We start from the raw sequence: 22,896 nt of genomic DNA on the forward strand, positions 1-22,896 counted from the left end.
AGGGCCGGGCTGGGGTCGTACCTACCCTGGGCGGCCGGAGCGCCGCCGCTTCTCCCACCGCCTTTCGCCGCGCCCCGCCGGGGCCCGCGCTCCCTCCGCCCCGCGCGGCGGGACCCCCGCCTCAGCGCGCGCCCACCCCCGCGCGACCCTGTCCCCTCCTCCCAGCTCGGCCAGAAAGAGAAAATGGCGCTCGATTTGCCTCCGGAAGTGACGCGCGCCCTCATTTGCATGCTGGTGCAGCCAGCCAATGGGAGGAGAGTATGCATGGGACCCCTGGGCAGTGCTCCACAGACCCCTTGGGGCCCCTGCCCAAAGCTGGACTGGAGGCTCTCCGGTGGGAGTGGGGTCCCTTGCTGGAGACCCCTCCCTTGACACCTCCCTCCTGCCACAGAGGGTTGGCCTGCCAGCCTCTCAACAGCATCTGTGCACACTCTCGTGAGAGTTTGAGTGGGTGATGACGTCATTAAAGGGGGTGGAGTAATGGTGTCTTCAACCACGTGACCAATCACGTGGGCTCACCAGAGCTTTGACTTCATTTGCATGGAATGGGGGTGGAGCTAGTGGCTGCCGCAGAATGGGTGGCCCCGCCCACATCTCAGAGCCAATAGGAAAGTAGGTATGAGGAGAACCCTGCCTGCCATTGGAGAATTGCACTTGAGGTATCAGAACTTTGAGAAGTCTGCCATTGATTGACACACCTTGGTGAGCTGACTGGATAGGGTCTCCTGACATAATTACCTTCTATGAAAATTAATGTCACACCTTTTCTTGAGAATTCTGATTTTTAAGTTAGAGACTTATACATTGTGTAGGGAAAAGGTTAATTGCATACATTTTGTAAAAACTCCTAAATGGCCTAAAAGTTCACTTTCACCCAGATTAAAAATTGTGAAACAATATTTCTCTAAATGAGTGGAAACATGGAGTAGGAGCTTTCAAAATGGCTCTGTTGTCTTCATCCATTGAGTCAAGCGCCCATGGGAAAGAGAAGGGCCACACCGCCCTCAGGAAGCTTGCGTTTAATGAGAGGCCAGGTGTGTATGCAAAAACACTTACTTTGACGTGTCAGGTCCCTGTGGTATTCCTGCTCCTCAACGACTATTCCAGACCTTTCCGGCTTCACCGAAGCTCCCTGGGCAACACCTGTCCCTCAACTTCCATTCCCACAGAAGACCACGTCTCCTCCTTCCAGAACATTGTCAGACTTGGCCTCCCGGACCTCCCAGTCCCTACATGCACACCGATTTCCTCAACGACCACCCTGACCTCAGAGCTAGTTTCAGAGGGAGTGTCTGCCCATGTTCACGGCCAGTAGGTCCGTCGTTGGACCCTGTGTGCCCTGCCCTGGCCAACACCTCATTGTCCAGTCATCCCCCCCATAATTTCATCCTCTCCCTACTGGTACTTTCTGCTCAGTTTTAGCCTAGCGACTGAAAACTTAACAGGCAAATAAATGTCTGAATTAATTTAAAAATTACATTCAAGTCTGGGCTGATGTTACCTGACCAGTTTGATTTTTCCCTACAGAAATACAAGTCATAATTGAAGGACAGTTTGTACTTTATATTCACTTATGCACTGTGATTTAATTTGATAATGAATGACAGCGGTAAATGGGTACCATGTCCCTGTACAGCTTCCTTTGAGAAACTATGGGTGTGATTAACAGTGAAGTCAAAGCCTTACAGTCCCGAGCTCCAACCCACACGCTCCAGTGAGCCTTCTGTCGCCCTTCCGCAAGCACCTCTGCTCCCTTCACGTCTCATCTTGGTGCTGTCTCACCCCACCCTCCCCACTCTGCAGAATCGCCTTGTCACCAGTGACCTCCTTCTGCTTGTTGGACCCAAGAGCAGATATCAGTCCTCATCTATTTGTAACCCCTCTCTCTTTCTGCCCTTTCATCTTCTCCAGCCTCTCTGATTGCTCCTTGTGTCTTCATCAACTTCCCTTCCTCAGCCCATCCATGAATGTTGCTCTCCAGGATTCTGCCCACTTTCATTGCTTTTTCACCCCTACTCACTCTCCATGTCCTGTGTGCCAGGCACTGCACTAGGCATTGGAAACCCCATGCCTTTCATTTAGTACTCTGCATACTCTCCCTTCAAATCGTGATTTCACTTCCAAATCGATATAGCCACTGCTTTCCTAAGTTTCAGTTTTACTTCTCTGGCTGCCAACTAAGCAGCTCCACACGGGTGTCTCACAGGCACCTCAAATCCAAAATGTTCAAAAGCAAACCCATCATCCCCTCAATAGCCTCTCTTACAGCAGGCAGTGTGCTCGCCTATTCTTCATTTCCCCGTTCCTAGTTCTCCAAGTTTACATCCTAAATATTCTTCCACTCTGTTCCCTCAACTACAACCCTGCTACCACGTGTACACTCAGGTCATGTCCTAGCTGTAACACCAACAGCAGCACCTAATTTGCCTCCGGCTTTGGCACCTCAGGTGTGTTCTCCACTCAGCCACCTTAGTAATCTAGCTAAATGCACATCTGACCCTGTCATTCCCCTTCTTACTGTCAGCCACTCCAAATCCCCCACAGGATCAAGCCCAGAGTCAGCATGGCATACAAGCTCTCCAAGGTTGACCAGTTCCAGCCCACGTCCTGCTCCTGCAAACACCACACAGTGTTCCCTCCTCACATGGGAACTGAATTCTATTCTATTGCCCATCCAGGCTGGGCTCTGCTCGCCTCTCTTCCAGGTAGATCTCCCTGACCACAACCACAATACACAAACATGACAAAATGTGGTGGGTACCCCTTGATATTCACAGAACATTCTGTGAGTGTCTTTCACTGTGCTCACTGTATTGTTTCATCATTTTCTGCTAATGTGTTTCTCTCTGAGAGTACTGTACCAACAAGGGCCGTATCTTTTTATTTATCAGTCTCCCTGATGCCTATGTTACTTTAATAAATATACTCAAGTATTTTAATAAATATAACTTTAATATTGAATGAATTTAGTTTTCCTTCAACACCTTATTATGAAAAATTTGAACAAATTGAAAAGCTGAAATAATTGTAGTGAACACCATCACCTCGATCTTACAATTAACATTTGCTCTATTTGCTATATGTCACCCAACTATCCAACTATTCACCTCTGGATCCACTTTTTTTTTATATACAAAGAAAATTGCAGACATCAGTCCACTACGTCCCTAAATACTTCAGCATGGACATATAATAAATGACATTGAAAATGACACTCAACAGCTTTGATGTTGAAAGGATGGTCCCTCACCATGAGCAATCTGACTCAGTGAGACTCATGAAGATTATTTTCAAGTTTCAGGAAAGTGCATGACAGAGATGTCATCAAATCATTCAAAATCAGATGCTGGACCTGAGGACTTACATGCTGGGCATGCCACAGCACACAACCTACTTGGTGTCAGTATGAGTACTGATGCTTTGATTTTAGTTGTTCAGTTGGGTTTAAAAGTGAAGATGCTGTGGCAACGTTCCTACTCTCACAACTGGCCCCCCACAGTCAGCATCAGCATTTGTGAAGATAATCATCCCGCATAAAGAGAGCAACCTGGGTGACCACAGAACAGAGACAAATCTTAAACTGGCCCCAGCGCCTGAAGGGTCAGCACAAGGCACCTTTGTGAGCTTTGCGCATGTGATAAAAGTGCGATTACAAAATGCCAGCCTCACATCAGGGTGCAGAGTGGGCTGGGTTGCAGCTCTCACTTCCCTAGCTCGGCTTGTTTCTGTGTAGAGCACACATGCTAGACAACTACACTCGGCAGCCCAGTTTGGTGCATCACAGAGAAACTGTACACATGCTCGTCTACAATACAATAAATTGCTAAGATTAATCTAAAACCACTGGAATTTCTAGAGAAGGGAGACAATTATTCTTCATGAACTACTTACCTGTAATCTTGGCTTTCTCGCCTCTGTTCTACATCTGCTTTGTGTGTGTCCACTAGGTGCCAAGGAGGCAGTCTGAGCAGAAGACAAAAGCAGACTCACTCCTGCTTTCCTAGAGCTTGGAGTCCAGCAGGGAAAACGCCATTAGGGAAATAACTACACGAGGAGAGGCTCATTATAAACTGAGGCAAATGCTCCTGGAGAAGGGGGGCTCCCCAAGCATCTATGACCAAGAAAATGGATCTAGACTAGCAGTCTTAAAGAAGCAACCACCAGAAGGACAAGCAGAGCTTAGCAGGTCAAAGCAGTGAGAGGTGGTGAAGGGAGATGGCCCCCAAGCACCAGGAACGTCCCCTGCAAAGGTCCTGTGCCTGGAGGGAACATGGCACAGTCAGATGGAGCAAAGAAACAAGACTGGAGTGCAGCGCACGGGAAGGAAAATGTCATGAGGGGAGGCTAGGGGCCACATCAGGAAGCTGTTTTGGTCTTTTTAAGACTGAGAAGCCAATGAAGTGTTTTTAGTGAGTGGGTTGATAGAGTCAGGTTTGCATTTGAAAGGTACAGCTAGCTATAGTGTGAAGAAAGGAATGGTGATGGAAGAATAAGAATTAGGAGATTGTTCGAGTGGTCCAGGGGAAGATGATGTAGCTTGGAAGTGAGATTAGTGGAGTAGCACTGAAGCTGAAGAGCAGCGGACAGCCTTAACTCTTTCACTGCGTTAATTGATTTCACGGGTTTGTTTTTTTCAAAATGTGTCAAAAATCCACAAAAATTATTAAGTTGATATTTTGACCATTTTATACATTTAATAACATTTTGAGCTGCTTTGTACATAAATGACTTATTTATTTTAAACTCTTGTAATATGGTAATAAATTTACCATTATGTTGAATTTTAGCAAAAAATACTTAAAACATACTAAGTGGCATCAATTATATTTAAGTATAGATAAATTAGAATCTAATGGCATTGATGACATAAAAAATTACAAAATGTTACACAATATGGTATACAAAACATCTGTGTTAATAGTGCAAGCCACAGGAAAACATATCCGAACATCACAGCAAAAGAGTTGAGATATTTGAGGTAAAGTGAACGAGACTTGATAATAGTTTGGATGTGGCTACGAGTCAATGTCAAGGATGATGGCACTGAGGGTGGACAGTGGAAACATTGCAAAGAGAATGAGGGGATCACAAGTTTGGTCTTAACCACGTGAAGTATAGCTGTTGAGACTTCTTGGTGTTAATAACAAATAGATAGTTGGAAATACAGGTCTGGGTCTAAGACGAGAGCCTGGGGTAGAAATATAAATAAGTCACATAATATGCATCATATTTGAAGCCATAAACATGGATGAGAAAATAGTCAACCAAACACAAAGGAATGTATTACATGGAGGGTGCTTTCTGAAGTGACTTCTACACATTGATTCTATTATTTTAATACAATAATATGTCACTTTATACACACCTTCCTAGGCTTATGACGACAAATAAGATAATGAAGTCTTTCCATCCATGAGCATGGGATGTGTTTCCATCTATTTTTGTTTTCTTACTTTCTTTCAGCAATGTTTTGTAGTTTTCATCATACAAGTCTTTCACCTATATGCTTAACTTCCTAAGTGTTTTATTCTTTTGGATGCTAATGTAAATGGAATTGCTTTGTAATTTTTCAGATTGTTCATTGTTTGTATATAGAAATGCCATTGACTTTTTGCGTTGTTTCTGTATCTTGCTATTTGTTGAACCCGTTTATTATATCTAACAGCTCTTGTGTGGAGTCTTTAGGATTTCCTATACATAAGATCATATACTATGCAAAGAGATAATTTTACCACTTCCTGTGCAAACTGGAGAGCTTTTATTTCCTTTTCTTGTCTAATTGCTCAGGCTAGGATTTCCAGTACTATGCTAAAAAGTGGTGACAGTAGACATCCTTGTCTTATTCCTGATCTCAGAGGAAAGCTTTCAGTCTTTCACCATTGAGCGTTTGCTGTGAGTTTTCATATATATGGTTTTTATTATATTAAGGTACTCTCCTATTATTTTGTTGTTTTTCATAAAGAGTGTGGAATCTTGTCAAATGCTTTATCCACATCAGTTGAGAGGATCATGTTTTATCCCTACATTTTGTTGATGTGGTGTATTACACTGAGTTTTCAAATGTTGCAACATTGCATTTCTGGAAAAAATTGCACCTGGTCATTGTGTATAATGCATGTAATATACTGCTGAATTCCGTTGGATAGAATTTTGTTAACAATTTTTGCATCAATGTTCACAAGGAATATTGTTCTGTAGTTTTCTTTCCTTGTGGTATCTTTGCCTGGCTTTGGTATCAGGGTTATGCTGGCCTCATAGAATGAATTAGGATGTGTTCCTTCCTGTTCAACTTTTGGGAAAAGTTTGAGGACTGGTAAATGTTTGGTAGAACTCAACAGTGAAACCATAGGTCTAGGGTATTTTGTTGTTGGGAGATTTTTTCATTACTGATTCAATCATCTTACAAAGTTATAGGTGTATAGATTTTCTAATTTTTTATGATTTATTAGTCTTGGTAGTTTTTTTGGGGTTTTTAGGCTGAGCCATCCTGCCACCTGTCGGCAGCTCAGTTCAGGCCGGGAAGCCAACTGCTTTTGCTCAGAGCTCACACTCTTGAGCGAGCTCTTAACCAACTGAGCCACTCGGCCAGCCCTTAGTCTTCGTAGGTTTGGTTTCAAGAAATTTGTCCATTTCATTGAGGTTTTCCAATTTGCTCATATTCTCTAATAATCCTTTTTATTTCTGTAGAATTGGTAATCGTTCCCACTTTCATTTCTGATTTTAGTAATTTGAATCTTTCTTATTTCATGTAAAGGTTTGTCAATTGTATCGCTCTTTTGGAAGAACAACATTAGTTTCACTGATATTCTGTACTGTTTTCCTAATCTCTATTTCATTTATCTCTGTTCTAATATTTATTTCCTTCCTTCTGCTAGCTTTGGGTTTTCTAATGGACAAATAATTTTCCAGGCAGTCCACCAAAAGAGAGTTTATTCGGAAAAAGAAAAAAGCAAAACTATCTCAGCCATGTGAGAACACACATCTTCGGCTGGCCACCCACGTGCAAAAAGTGACTCTCCTCCCAAGATGGCCCCTATAAATAATCCCTCCCCTAGGAAGTTAGAACCATAAAGTTTGAACAGGAAGTCAGGACTAGAGAGTAACAGGAAGCCCAGCTCTATCCATAGACCTCCCAGTTCTTGGGTTAGTTTTCTTAAAATGCCATTTCACTTTTTTCAGGGTTTAGTTTGTTCTTTTTCCTATTTCCTTAAATTGTAAAGTTAGCTTGTCGAGTTGACATCTTTTTCTTTTGTTTTGTTTCAATTTTATGCGGGAACAGCCATGGTCATTGGTTACACATTGCTTTCATGCTACAATGGCACAGTTGACTCTTTTAGGGAGGGCGCAGCTCACAGGAGCCCATGTGGGGATTGAACCAGCAACCTTGGTGTTATCAGCACCACACTCCAACCAACTGAGCTGACTGGTCACCCTGACATCTTGATTTTTAATATAAGAATTTATAGTTATTAAATTTCCCCCTTAGCACTGCTTTCACTGTGTCCCATAACTTTTGGTATGTTGTGTTTTCATTTTCATTTATGTCTAGTATTTTCAAATTGCCCTTGTGGTTTCTTCTTTGACCCATTGATTGTATGATAACTATGCCTTTAAATCTATTGAGACTTTAAGCTGTGGCCTAACCTATGTTCTATCCTGTAAAATGTCCCATGTACACTAAAGAAGAATGTGTATGATGTTGTTGGGTAGTGTTCTGTATATCTCTGTTAGATATAGTTTGTTAAGTCCTCTACTTCCTTACTTACCGTCTTTTTTGATTTTGTATCCACTGTTTTGGGAGGGGTACTGAAATCTCCAATTGTTACTTTAGAACTGTTTCTCCCTTCAATTATGTCAGCTTTTGCTTAATATATTTTGATGTCTGTCATTATGTGCCTAAATGTTTATAATTATATCATTTTACTGCAACTTTTATTAATATGTCCTCCCATGTCTCATGTAAACTTTTAAATTTAAAATCATTTTTTTTCTGATTAGTGTAGCTAACTAACCCTGATATCCTTTGGTTACTATTTGCATGGAATATCTTTTTATATCCTTTCACTTTTAATCTATTTATGTTCTATGATCTAAAGTGAATCTCCTATAGACAGCATATTAGCTGGACAGTGTTTTATGGTGTTTTTTTTTTAGCTGAGCCATCCTGCCACCTGTTGGCAGCTCAACGGCAGTTCAGCTTGGGCCAGGAATCGAACCGGCGACCTTGTTGCTCAGAGCTCGCACTCTTGAGAGAGCTCTTAACCAACTGAGCCACTCGGCTGGCCCTTGGACAGTGTTTTTTATCCATCCTGTCATTCTCTGTCTTTTCAATGGAGAGTTTAATCCATTTATATTCTAAGTAATTGCTGATAAGGACTTCTGTCATTTTGCTATTTCTTTTCTACATGGCATATATTTTTTTGTTTTCTTTTTATTGTTAGTTTCAGGTGTACAGAACAATGCAATAATTATCCTTTTATATGGCATATAGTTTTGTCCCCCATTTCCTGCATTACTACTTTTTGTTTTTTCCTATAGTGAAACATTTAAATTCCTTTCTCATTTTCTTTTATATGTTTCCTGTATATATTCTATAACTATTTTCTTTGTTGTTACTTTGGGGATTACATTTAGCATCCTAAAGCTGTAACAGTCTCATCAGAATTTGTACCCACTTAATTTCAACACCCAAAAACTCTGTTTCTTTAACAGCTCTGCCCCCAACACTTTTGGTTGCTGATGTCACAAAACTACATCTTTATACACTGTGTGCCCCAGCAAATAAACTAATAATTCTTTTAAATGCATTAGTCTCTTAAATTACATATCAAACAAAATGTTGTTACAATAACACTAGCCTTTAATGATTTTCAAAAATGTATCAGTCTTGGGCAGGCAGATCGCTCAGTTGGTTAGAGCGCAAGCTCTGAACAACAGGGCTGCCGGTTCGATTCCCATTTGGGCCAGTAAGCTGTGTCCTCCACAGCTAAGACTGTGAACAATGGCTCAACCTGGAGCAGCTGGTGGCCAGTGTGAGTGGGCGGCAGTAGGCATGAGTGGCCGGCAGCTGGCAAGAGCTGCCGTGAGCTGCCATAGGCTGGCCAACGGCCACAGACCAACTGCCTCAGCCAGGTAGAGCGCAATGCTCATAATACCAACATGGTAAGCTGCGTCCTCCACAACTAGACTAAGAACAACGGCCTGATAAAATCTTTTTAAAAAAGTATCAGTCTCTTAAATACAAAAAAATAAATGGTTACAAATTGTTGTTGCAAGAAAATTAGCTTTTATAATTGTCCATGTATTTACTTTTCTTGAGATTTGTATTTCTCTACACGGCTTAGAGTTACTGTCTAGTGTCCTTTCATGTCGCCTACAGGACTCCCTTGAGCATCTCTTGCAGAGCAGGTCCAGTGGTCACAAGCTCCTCAGCTTTTGTCTATCTGGGAATCTTAATTTCTCTCTCACTTTTGAAGGACAATTTTGCTGAATATAAGAGTCTTGGTTGAAAAGGATTTTTTCCTTTTAACTCTTTGAATATATTGGCCCACTGCTTCCTGACCTTAAAAGCTTCTGATGAGAAATCTGTTAATTGAATTGAGGATCCCTTGTATGTGATGTTTGCTTCTCTCTTGCCGCTTTCGAGATTCTCTGGGTTTGACTTTTGGAAGTCTGATTATGTGTCTCAGTGTCTCTGAGTTCATTTTTCTTGGAATTCACTAAGCTTCCTGAATGCTTCATCAAATCTAGGAAGTTTTTAGCCATTATTTTTTCAATATTCTCTCTGATCTACTTCTGGGACTCCCACAGTGTGTATGTTCATCTGTTTGATGGTGTCCCACAGGTCCCTTAGGCTCTGTTAATTTTTCTTCAGTCTTTTCATTTTCGTTCCTCAGACTCAATACTTTCCACTGACTTATATTCCAGTTTGCGGTTTCTTTCTTTCTTTTTTTAAGATTTTATTGGGAAATTGGGGGAGGGGAACAGCATTGGGGAATCGGGAAAGGGGAACACATAAGTTGCTGTCCTTCTGTTCTTCAGTCTAGTTGTGGAGGACGTCGCTTCACTGACCCATGTTGGTATTACCATTGTGCTCTTCTCGGGTGAGGCAGAAAGGTCACCGGCCATTGGACAGCCGCTTACAGTAGCTTTACAGCAGGCCCACTGCAGCCTACACTGTCGCCAGCGACTCACGCAGCCCAGCTCCAAGTGGAGCTGTTGTCACCATCTTAGCTGTAGAGGGCGCAGCGTCACTGGCCCTCATGTGGGATCCGAACCGGGGCCCTGCTGCTCAGAGCTGGCGTCCCAAGCCAGCTCTTAACCAACGTGCCACTCGGCCGGCCCTCCTGTTTCTTTCTTGTGCATACTCAAATCTGCCTTTGAATCCCATTAGTGAATATTTCATTTTAGTTACTGTACTTTCAGCCCCAGAATTTCTTCATGATTTCTCTTTGTTTTCTATCTCTTTATTAGATCCATTTGGTTCACACATCATTTTTCCTGACTCCTCACATTTTCTGTAGTTCTTTAAGACAGTTTTAAAGTCTTTGTCTAGTAGATCTGCCATCAGGTCTTTTTCAGGGACAGTTTCTGTTGATTTTTCTTTGAATGAGGCATACTTTTCTATTTATTTGTATGCCTTGTGGGTTTCTTGTTGTTGAAAACTGGACATTTGAATCTAATAATGTGGCAACTCTGGAAATCTGAATTCTCCCCATTCCCCAGTTTGCTGTTTTACTTTTTTGGTTTTTTTCCTTGTTGTAGGCTGTCTCTGTGCCCAAGATCAGCAAAATCCCTCCCTCAGGCCCTCTCCCAATTCTCAGATACCCTCTATTTTATCAGAAATGTACAAGGTCCCCGTGTCTACAGAGAAAGGTGCTGACAGCCTGCCAGCATTGCAGGTGTGAGGCAACATTCTCCCTCCTGAAATGCTCTACAAAAACGGAAATGACATTCCAGGTTTCCTTGCTTTATCGTAACAGTGTACCTGCCTATCTGAGTATTTAACGTTGTTTGTATACTTCAGGCTGATGGTACTCGGACAGTGCTTGTCCACGCAGAACTAAATGATGATGCACTTGACTTTCTCCAGCAGCACTGTCATGACACCCCCTCACCCCCACCCGACACATGTCCTTTCTCCGAGAGGCTTATCAAGGCCACAATGCACTGAGGGACACTAAGCAGTGCTCCAGCAGCACAATGGGGCCATGTTCAAACAATGAAATCACCATCAGAAGACACAAAAATGTGGAAAATGTAGCACAGCTCAACTGTGAAAAGCACAATTGTTGACAGTACGAGGGGAAGCGAGAAGGCAGAGGGTCACCTTGTCTGAACTTGACTGATTTCCACCTGTCTGCACACATCGAGAATGATCGTGAAAGCACCAGGAGTTATAAAGACATTTCAGTGAGTCTGAAAATAATGAGAGCTACCTGAGTGTCATCAATCTGAAAGGTGTTTATGTATTTTCCACAGGTCGTCTCACTTCTCCTGGTGAGTGACAACAATGCTCAGTGAGGACAACTGCATGTCACACGAAGGCTTTCCTGTGAAACACTAGAAATGACTTTGCTGTTCAAAGCAGAGGTCCCATCACATACAGCTTCACTGCCCACTCCCTGGTGGTCCACATCAGTCACCTCGGTCCTTTCTGTCACCACCTCTCTCCACCTCTGGTTCCTGCTCTGCCTTTCGGAGCTCCCACTTGTGACCTGGCATGAGCCCCTCACGGAGGGCCCGGCCGTTGTCCAGGTCGTCTTCACTCATCGCCCCCCACGGGCAGTTCCTGGGGGAGAGGTCATCGCCTGGACGGAGCTTCCCCTTCTTCCTCTTTTTCTTCTGCGTTGTCAGCTCGGCCACCTGCCCAGGCCCTGACCACACTGGGCTCACGCCCCCACGCGCCTTGTCCTTCCTCCTCTTGTACTCCACGATCTGCCTGCCAAGTGCCTCGTGATCAATCCCGCTCAGACTCGAGGACACAGTGGGGCCCAGGGTGTCGCATGGCAGTGGGGTGTCCGGGGCCTCAGGGTCCCTGCAGGGCAGAAGCACCAATGACACTCTGATCCCCTCTGTGGGGCTCCCAGGGTAGTGGGCACTCCCCACACCCACTGCCTGTGCACTGTCCCCATGCCCTCTGAAGGGACACTGAGAGGACAGGACGGAGGGTGGGCCTGGAGCTGGCATTCACCAGGCGCCTGTGTGTGGCACAGGCCAGCACAGGTCTGATGCCGCCGTCTGCAGGTCACAAATACATTTCAACATGTAAAGACACCAGTGCACCAGGCCAGTGACACAGAGCTATAGGTGGGGCCTTTTAAATCTATCACTCATGTTACCTGATGAACCGAAAAGAATGAAGAGTCTATTCTGAAAACAAAACCAGAGCGACCCTTTCAAAACCCCAATCCTGCCGTGTCCCACCTCTGAACCCCTAACACTTCGCTCTGGAAGGTTCCACACCCACAGGTTTGCCTCCCCACCCGCCTTCTTGATGCTGCCTGCAGCCTCTGCTCTAGCTCAGTGGCCCCGAGGGCCCCCAAGGTCCTGACAGTGCCCACATGAAGGTGATACAGCCGGCCGGGTGGCTGCCCCCTCACCTGGCACGGCCCCTCCACACACAACCCTGGAATCTTCACGTGCCTTTCTCAGAGGCCCACCCTGGTGTCTAATTTAAAACTGCAATGCTGCCCCCCACTGGAGTCCCCTCCTAACACAATTGACTTCTCCATGATGGTAACTGCTTCCTGTCAGCCTCCCTAGCAAAATGCAGGCCCCAAACACTATCCTCTGTTCCTGGATGTCCCCTAAGTGCTATAGGACAGGGCCTGGCGTGCACTGGGGGCAAGAGGTGAGGGACACAGCCGTTCTGACATGACACGTCGCAGACGCCACAGGCACGTCTGGGTGGACCTGAGGCCCTCATGAGGCCTGGGCACTGTCTCCAGGCCACCATCGCCGGGCCGTTACCAGAACACAGTGCGGGGCCTGGCCGCAATGACAGCTGGGGGGCGCTGTGGACACGCAACCCACACCTTCATATGTGCCCTAGAGAACCCAACACACGTCCAGGTGCATCACCTGCAGCTGTTCTGTATGACATCGTCTTTTCCATCAGGAGGGCCAAAGTCAGCAACTGCCAGTAACCGGTCAACCTGAAAAGGAACAGACAGGGTGATTCAGCCCCACCTCCCGGGGCCTGTGTCTGAGCCTGGCTCAAGCGGACCTGTCATGTGTCTCCACGCTGGCTCGGCCGCAGGCCTTCCAGTGACCCTGCCCAAACGACGAGACCTGTTCAACAGCCTGTGCCCTTCACACACCTGTTATTTATTTATTTATTTATTTTCTGATTTGGTGCCAGTGCTCAACTTGGAGCTACTCAGTAAAAGTATCAGAGCATCCTGAGTTCACCAGCTGCCTGCCTGGTGCCTGTGGACCCGTAAGAGTTGTCTAAGAAACAGTGTGATGTCAGTGGGCCTAACTTGCTCACTGAAAAATTGCCTCAGGTGCTGGGCCAGTTGGGTGGGGCAGGGTCTCAGGAGTCACCAGAGTGGAGTGAGTGGAGCTCACCAGGCCAATTTAGATTCAAATTTGGCTGTGTGGGGGAACACACCTGTTATTTTAACAATCATGTTTTCTCTGATAATGAACAGTTTTTAAAAACTACATTTAAAACTTGTAAATGTTAGTCAAACTTATGGGAAAAAGTTAAATATTAGCTGAATTAAATAACTAATATTTACTGGTTTGTCAAATGCTTGCTTTGCCACAGAATTCATTTGGGGAAAAAGCCCCCCAGCATGGCTGCATAAACTCAGTTGGGGCCACGTCAAGTCGGCCAGAGGCGGCCGCAGGGCCCAAGCCGCAGGGCACTCGAGCTGCCACCCGAGGGCCTCGCCCAGAGGGCCCTGCTCCTTGCACACCATGGGCTGCTGGCATGTCCACCTGCCTGCTCCGCCCGCCACCGGGTCGTGTCACCAAGACTGCGCGCTGAGGGCCAACCTCAGTGACTGCCTTCAGTGCTAGCCGGGGGTGTGGGGGGACCTGGCATCCTGCAGCAACCAAAAGCACCACACTAGCGACCATTACAAACGTGCACAGAAGCATAACCAAAAGAAAAATCAGTCCACAGAAAATATCCAGAAACAGGACTGATGATGCCACAAAACCAGGAGAAATTGAACTTTTCCAAAGTTAAAGCACAGAGCAAAGGTTCTCAGCACATGTTTCTGACAAGGGACTTGGACTGGACACATGATGAGCCTGCATGCCTCGACAGCGGAAGTAAACACGGCTAGGATCTGAACAGACCTCAGAAAAGAAGAAGTGACCCACAGGCACTGAGCAGACACTCGGGATGGCCAGGTAGGAGAAAATGCTGCACATCTCAACCCCCTGAATGGCAGCCCCAAGCAACGGAGGGTGTGGACCACAGGGCTCCTCCACCAGCCCGAGTGGACCACAAGGCTGCAGGCACACCGCAGCCGTCTCCAGGAAGTGACACACCGCTGCTCCTCGGCGCTAACCTACAACAGAACCACTTCCGTAACAAGATCTGACATCCAGCAGCTCTACTCATGAGCCTAAAACCAGAAAAAAGACCAACGTCCACCAACAGGTGAGGGAGGGGCAAAGGCAGTGCAGTCCATGTGTACAATGGACCCCATTCAGCAACAAAAATGAGCTAGTCACACACGTAGCAGGGACAAACCCGAGACACTGTTGAGCAAAAGGCGACATCCTGTCTGATTCCAGTGGAGGTCCTAGAAATGTAACTGTGCTAAGTACCAAAATGGCACCGAAATCCAGTGGGTGGCGGGGGCAGGCTGGGGGAGAGGGATGGCGTCACATAGGGCAGCATTGCTTCATATGGGTACATTTCATCGTAGGTACATTGTGCCTCCATAGAGCTTATGTTAGAAGTTTTAACAAGGAACTCGGTGTAACGTCAAATCCCAACAGTAACACAAGCCCCTGGGTTAAGTGCTTGTGTTAAATCTGCATGTATGGAGCCCGTCGTCTGCAAGGGCAGCTCCAGCTCCTCGGTTAGGCCTCCTCTACCTGATGCCTCAGCTGCTGGATGTCAGCCGGAGACAAGCAAACGTAACAAGCTACAATACTCGTGCCAGTTTGTGTACTTCCTTTAAAACTTCAGTTTTCCCTTTGAGTTATAAAAAAATCAACATTTTAACAACCTTTTGGTTGAAATGTAAGACACACAGGAAAAGCACATACGTTAATGAGTGTATAGCTTGATGGCGCCTCACCAATGCAACACCTGTGGACACCTCTGGACATGTATAAGATGAACCCCACAGCCTCCTCCACGTCCCTCAGGTCGCTCGCCTCCCAGGGACTTGCATCACCAGAGACCCAGCATGCTTGTCCTTGAGCTTTCTATATACAGAACCAGAGAAGGTTCCCATCGGTGGGGGGTTGAGGGCGCAGGAGGCTGGACCAGAGCACTCTCACCCGTTCCACTGCTGACGCACCCGGGCGCCCACGGGAAATTCTGCTGCCAACACACTTGAGTGTCTGGTGCCCACATGCCCATTCCCATGGGCACCCATGGAGACTGCAGGTCACAGGATGTGGCGTTGAGAGATGCACCGTGACCATATGGTTGGACCCTTTAACACCTCCCCTGGGCGCACGTGCAACATCGTGGGACAGACGCTGGACAGGCCCGAGGCCGCCTCCAACACAAACACCCAACACAAACACCCAATCTCTCTCCACCAACACAAGCATTTCATGTGCCTCCCTCGTTGCAGTGACTCTTTCTGGGAAGGAACCCAGGGCCAGGTGGGGCCTTGATGGCTATTACAATAGTTCTGCCTCCCCAGAGGGTGTGACAGGTCAGGAGTGCAGCCGAGGGTTCTGCCTCCAGGAGTCTGGGATTCTCACAGCTGATCACGTGTGGGTGCGTCCTATCTCCCCAGCACACCCACAGCCTAAATTCTGCTGGATTCGTTAAAGCTAGCACTGTAACTTCACTTCTTCGTTTCCTTTTCTGTCAAGGTCATTATTTACATAATGCTTTCAGTATTGCTTGTATAATGAATAACAAGGCAGAAATGTTCAATTAGATATTTTTTCTGTGGATCTAAATGCTTAGTTCTACAGTGAGTAACAGCCACCTAATTAAAATATCGTAAATGCTACTTCCTGTTTTTTTGATAAACTCTTTAAGGTATAACATATCTTAATAACACCAGGTAACCACCACTCAGATAAAATATATAAATATATTAACAGGTTTTACGGCTTATAATTAACCTACATCTAAAGCAAGGACATACTTACAAAAGTTAGTTATAGAACAGAACACAAACCTTGAAAGCCTTGATGGTGTGAAGTAACTGTAGGCAGATCAAAATCTAGAGAGGTTAGAGGAGGCGGCAAGTTCAGACTGCCTGAAGCTTGACAACCGAGAAATGCAGATTTGGTTCACTCAAGTAACAGGGACAGCCAGAACACGAGGTTACCTCTGGCGACTTAGGCTGGGAAGGGGCATTTGTGCCTTTTCAAGTCTCCCTGTTTTAAACTATATCCATTATCTTCTTAGAAACCTTACTCCTGTAAAAGCTGACGTCATAAAAAGTCTATTATTTAAAGGCCTCACCTCAGCTAGGGCTGCATGTCCTTTGTCCTGAATGAACACAATCGGCGGCACGTTCCTCAGTGTCTGCTGGGACATCAAAAGATGCCTGGAGAGAGACAGGGCAGATTTACACTGTGGCAGGTGACAGTTATTGCAGAGGTGTGACAGTGCCAGGAACAGAAACATGATAATCTTGTGAAGACATAAGAAATAAGATCCGCTATCACATTATTCTAAGATGAAAATGTCAGTGGGCAATGTCTTCTTTAGCCAACGGCATGTTACAAAAGGGTAAGAAACGCATCATCTCCACAATCGATTTTACTTTTCTTTTTTTTTTTAAAGAGTTTATTGGGGAATTGGGGGATGGGAACAGCGCTAGGGAATTGGAGGAAGGGGAACAGACAAGTTGCTGTCCTTTTGTTCTTCAGTCTAGTTGTGGAGGACGTTGCTTCACTGGCCCAAGTTGGCATTATCATTGTGCTCTTCCCGGGTGAGGTAGATAGGTCGCCGGTCTGTGGACAGCCGCTCACAGCAGCGGACAGCCGCTCACAGCAGCTGCCGGCCACACACGGTAGCCCATAGCAACCCACTGCAGCCTCACTGCAGCCTACGCCGTCGCCGGCAACTCATGGCAGCCCAGCTCCAGGTCGAGCTGTTGTTGACCATCTTGGCTGCAGAGGGCAGTGTCACTGGCCCTCGTGTGGGATCTGAACTGGAGCCCTGCTGCTCAGAGCTGGTGTCCCAAGCCAACTCCTAACCAACGCGCCACTCAGCCAGCCCTGATTTTACTTTTCTAAAAGCAACTTGTAGGTTCCTATAAATAACGACCTGAATGCAGATAGCCTCCTGGGCTCCACGCGTGGGCACTAACCACCTGTCCATGTGCCATCCTCCACTCAGGGGACATGCAACGCCCCCAAAGTGCAACATAGTCCCACGCCAATTTGGGTGTCAGTGCCCAGTGCAATGTGGCTGCGACACACAGCACACTGCTCAGGGACCCACTCCCTCTGGTGCAGTTATGGAAAAACCCTTACACTAAACCCTGGGTGGTGAGAAGAGTTGGGAAAAGAGACATTCTGTTCAACTGAATTGTCTAACTAGCTAAAAATTAGTCAGAAGACAATACTGTTATCTCGATACTTGTTGGAAATGTCTGTTTTTCTGTTAAATGTAAAAAATGAAATTAACTGGCCATTCCTCAGACACAAGTTTACACTGCGATGGACGTCAGTGACCACAACGTAGGACAGCCAAGTACATGGTGTGGAAATACTAGTTCTGTGTACAACTCACTTCTCAACATCTGTTCCCTGCCCCTGACAATGACGGATGGGGATGGGTGACAAGGACACAGAGAGGAGAGGGAAGCAGGAAGGGCAGGCTCAACTCTGAGGGTGCAGGTTATAGAGTTTCTGCATCTTTTAAGCCTGAGGAGAAAACTGAGTAACTTCTTTACTGTCACCCAGCTCAGCAGTTCTCAAAACCTCAGGACCCCTTCACATTGAAAAAATTACTGAAGACCCCAAAGAGCTTTTGTTTATGTAGGTTGTGTCTACCAATGTTTGCCATACTAAAAATTAAAACTAAGAATTTGAAAAATATGTATGTATTAATACATTTTAAGGAAATGTATTAAAGGAAACCTACTGAACATGCATATAGACATTTTTAATGAAAATAACTGTATTTTCCAAACACAATTATTGAGGAGGGGCACTGTTTACACAGTTGTAGGCTTCTTCCCTGCCCAGCTAAATGGAAGCCACCTGGGTCCTCACGTCTGCATCTGCATTCAATCAGTTTCGATGTTATTTTGGTTGAAATATAAGAAGAAAACCTGGCCTCACAGATCTGTAACTGGAAAATGGAGGAGTATGTGAACACCCCTCAGAAAAGTGTGGATTTTTTGGACACTAAACAAAAACTGAACAAATGGCAGTTTTTTAAAGGTTAGTTGCAATGTGGAATCTGAAACCAAATGAAGAACATGTCCCCTCAGTGACATGAGAATCGCTGGTCTCCGGCACTCTGGTCTTTCCCGATGCGTGATTCTGTAACCCCACGCACTGGCCATCGGGAAAGACTGGGTCACTAAGCTACGCAGGTTTTCAGAAGGTTGACACATTTTACTACGTGACATTGCACTTAATATCACCACCAATCTCATCCAGAGTCCCTAAGCATTAAAAAGCTGTGAACCTCACAGTGGACACAAGTTTTCTAAACTGATTGTCACTTGAAAGCTTGAATGTTATCGCTGGCAACAAGTATGGTCAGTTTTCCCTCAAGTGACAGGAAAATGTCTGTCCAATACCCAAATCTGAAAACCACATCTGGTTCACTTCCTCCTTCGAGGGAAACGTCCTTCTGCTCAGTCTAGCCATCTCCTCAGCCCACAGCGGGTGCCCCACCGCCCTGCCAGGCAACAGACATGCACCTAAGCATTGAAATTTAATGAAATTAATAGCTTCTGCTTGTCCACCAAGGGCACTCCTAAATACACTGGCCCTGATTTGACTCTGAGCATGTGGTATGAAGCTACACTGACCACCAGGCCATCTGGTGGTCACCACGTGGCTTCAGTGCAAATGTGCACAGTGAGAAAGGGATAGAACATGTTACTGGGGAAGCAGCTTTAACCTCACGAAACCCTGAAAGGGTCTCAGGTGCCCAGAGCTGCAGGACCACTCTCTCTCAGAGAACCATAGACCTAGATTATGGCTCATGTGAGAAAATAAATTATACTCTGAAGTTCAAGAAAATGCCTCCAAAATTTTCCTTAACAGCAAAATTACATAAAAAGTAGGCTGGGAGCTCAAGGTGCCGTGGAAGCAAACCCCGGGCAGCCGGCGAGCTCACCTCAACTGCGCGGCGCTCCTCTGCAGGATGGCCTCCGCGTGCGTGTCCCGCTCGGCAGACAGGGTGGCCTTCCAGTACACCCGGCAGGCAGAGAAGTCCCACGTCACAGACACCTGAGCCGACCCGGCAAATCACTTTCAGCTCACGTGGGCTTTCTCAAGAAAACCCACGCGACAGCAGTCCAGCAGTCGGCCACCTAGAGCGGGTACTTGGGTGCGCTGCCACAGCCCGCAACTTCTGCTGCACACCCAGACAAAGAACCCTCGGCGAGCACCCCACCCCGCAGCACTTGCAACAACCCCTGAACTGCCCGGGCATCCTCATCGTTTCCCTTTGGCTGAACTCACCCTAAGCAAACAGACGGCAAATGTCACCTCCCTCACCTTTACACCAAGACAAAGGCAGAGGCGGCCACTTCTCACCTGGCCCCCAGGCCTCCCAGCTCTACACTTCCTCATACTTACTGGGCGTCTCACCACACTCTCCGTGCTGCCTGGTCATGGCCCCCCGTGTGCAGCAGGAACGTGCCTCCACACCACACACGTGGACGTAGACTGGCATATTCAGCACCACCTCCACAACCCAAACTAAAGACCTGGCGAGACATGCATGCGATCAGGCCTGCGGTCCTCAGCCCCACTGCTTCTCGCTGGGCCCGGGCTGGCTACCTTGGAGATCTCCACGTTTAGGTCGCAGATCTCTTGGCTCACTTGGGGGGTGCACAGCAAATCGGTGAGCGCTTTGTAGAGGAGGCCGTTCAGGGTCCTCAAGCGCACGTGGTCTTCCTTCCTGGTTTTCTTGGAGGTGCTTTTGGTTAGGAATTTCAGCTGGGATGGCTTGTAAGTCTCCGTTAGAAAAGCAGACACAAAGGCCAACATCAGACTGTATATTAAACTGTACTAACTTCCAAAAGGGGCAGCTGGGAAGGACCTGAACACCTCATAAACAAGAAACAAATGTTATTCTCGGACATCTTAGCTTTCATTAAGATACAGTGTATTTTATAGAGCTGGATCCTTCCACATTTTACCTAGCATCCCTCCAAGATTAAAAGTATTGCTAGTATGTAGTTTTTTCCAAAAAACATTTCATTGAAATATAATCCACATATCATAAAACTCTCCCTCTTAAAAGGTACAGTTCAGTGATTGGATACAATGTAGTTTTCTAACAAGAGCCATTCATTACAAAAATTTTTACAGTGTATCTAAATTCATGTTTTACACACACCCACACACACACCCACAAACACACACACAACTGAATGGACATTCCCATGTTAGAATTTGATCATAGATATGACATTCTGGAAAATTTTAATGTCAGATTTTTGTTGTTGTTTTTTTTTTATCAAAATTCCATGTTACCAATGCATCTAGTCCCAGCCTTACAGAACCTGTTCCCTCTGGAATGGAAATGGAAGGACTGCCAGGCTGGAGCTTTGCCAACTTTTGGAATCTCATGCCCATCAAGGCTCTAAAGTGGCTCATCACTGCTGCTTTCTACTTACCAAGTGAGGGCCCAGGGAAGGACCTTCATACCAAAACTTTTTTCTATGGGGAGAAAATAAAACTATGTTGGATATTGATAGCAAATTAAAGAAAAAAGTTATATAAGCTAACTCGACGTTATGATACCACAACTGTTTCTAAGGGGCTAAACTTGGACACAGAAATTATGAGAACAGGAATCTAAAAAATTTAGATATCTAACTGACAACATGGGTTGTGGGAAAGAGACAGAAGATGGTTTTAATTCAACCTCATAATTTTCTACTCAAAGTCTACTTCTAGTCCCAAAGACAGAGAAAGATAATCTTAAAAATACACAAACCAAAATGCACATGAGCACTGTGCTTTGATAAAGCTGTTTCCGGGGAGCACAGGGTAACCACCAACACTGCCACACACACAGACTGGGGTTGAACAACTGCGTAACTAGGTGGTGGGTAGGGGAGCCAGGCTCTCGTTGCTGCAGTGGGAGGTTCCACAAGAGCAAGGAAAGGAAGCTACAACAAGCCGTGCGTCAGTGGGTTAGAAATGGAAGTCTGTGTGATCTCAAGCCTCGTTTAATACAGACACTGGTGGTGACATACAGAATCGTTCACAGGTAAGTGTGTACACAGAGGTTAATATGCACACCTACTTTTTGCTTTGTCAGCTGAAATGGCCTAAAAGACAGACATCCAGTAGCAATGAACATACTGAGCTCGGGTGAGGTTTCTAATGCTCTTCTCCAATAACAGGGACAAGGGCTCCTTGGGGAAACGGCTGATTCCGGAGCACAGGCGTGGACTCCATCAACACTGGTTCATTAATTACAACAAACATGCCAGACTAACGTAAGGTGCTACTATAGGGGGAACTGGGAGTGGTTTATGGGAATATGCACTTTGCTTCATATGTTCATGACACACTGTTAGTTTTAAGACTTAAAACTGTATTATCTCAACTGGAAAAGACCAGAAAAAAAGATTGGGTGGGAAAAACAGCAAATGTTAACAGAGAGGGGTGCAGTTGTCAGTGACCTTTCAATAATCACTAATCTAACAAGCAAAGTCTGAGCTTGCTGACCTGGGAGCTGGGAGCCAGGGCTCCGGGAACCCGCCCTTCGCGTGGACCCCCGCCCCGAGGGCACCCCCCAGCCCCGCTACCCAGCGAGCCGCCCCATCGCCCCCACCCTCCGCACTCGGGGAGCGTTACTTGGTTTTGGAAGCAAATTTCTTGAGCAGGTTCTTGCCACAGGAGACCGGCGAGCCGTGCAGGCCTCGGGCGCCACCTGGAAGAAGCCCGGCATGACGGCCGCCAAGCACCGCCCGGAGCCCCGCGCGGAGCCCCAAACTCCCCTGAACCACAACACACATGGCCGCGAACGAACGCCGGGGCCGGGTGATGTGCAGCGGGTTACGTGGGGCGGGGCGACGTACGCGGGGCGGGGCCTGGAGGATCGGTAGGCGGGACATGAAGCGGCAAGATGGGGCAACGTGCGTGCGGGGCGGGGCGGCCTGCGCGGGGCGGGGCTACGTGAACAGGGCGGGGCTACGTGGGCAGGGCGGGGCCTGGAGGATGCGTAGGCGGGACGTGAAACAGAGGTGCAGAGCGACACGAGGCGGGGCCTGGGCGACAGGTTGACTGGACGTGAAGCGGCAGGGCGGGGCGACGTAAGCACGGAGCGGCGGACGGGGCGGGGCGGGGCCTTGGGGCAAGGCGGGGCCTGGATGACGGGTCAGCGGGAAGTGAAGCGGCAGGGCAGGGCGACGTAAGTGCGGAGAGTGGCGACATGGGGCAGGGCGGGGCCTGGAGGATGCGTAGGCGGGAGGTGAAGCAGCGGGGGCAGGACCCATAGGCAGGGTGGGGTCACCGTGGAAAGCGCACAGGCGGGCTGCTGTGAGCGCAGGAGCAGGGGATATAGTTTCTACAAACACA

At 46.7% G+C, this 22,896-nt stretch overlaps 2 protein-coding genes across 2 annotated transcripts in view; both read right to left on the bottom strand.

The window, feature by feature from the left end:
* Positions 1 to 83, bottom strand: part of ADNP2 (ADNP homeobox 2) — a 21,830-nt gene extending 21,747 nt beyond the window's left edge. Inside the window, exon 1 of the mRNA XM_019643401.1 lies at positions 26 to 83. The gene's annotated coding sequence lies outside the window, so the exon portion shown is untranslated. The remainder of the gene's footprint in view (positions 1 to 25) is intronic.
* Positions 84 to 10,640: 10,557 nt separating this feature from the next.
* Positions 10,641 to 22,391, bottom strand: RBFA (ribosome binding factor A). The gene is made up of 7 exons (XM_019643346.1): positions 22,174 to 22,391; positions 20,982 to 21,024; positions 20,140 to 20,316; positions 19,472 to 19,584; positions 16,628 to 16,712; positions 13,084 to 13,157; positions 10,641 to 12,037 (listed from the first exon to the last, which is right to left on the bottom strand). The coding sequence occupies exons 1-7, from the start codon at positions 22,332 to 22,334 to the stop codon at positions 11,638 to 11,640; spliced, it is 1,053 nt and encodes a 350-aa protein (XP_019498891.1). The 5' UTR covers positions 22,335 to 22,391; the 3' UTR covers positions 10,641 to 11,637.
* Positions 22,392 to 22,896: the final 505 nt, after the last annotated feature.

This window comes from Hipposideros armiger, unplaced genomic scaffold (assembly GCF_001890085.2).
Source record: "Hipposideros armiger isolate ML-2016 unplaced genomic scaffold, ASM189008v1 scaffold_77, whole genome shotgun sequence".
Taxonomy (NCBI): domain Eukaryota; kingdom Metazoa; phylum Chordata; class Mammalia; order Chiroptera; family Hipposideridae; genus Hipposideros; species Hipposideros armiger.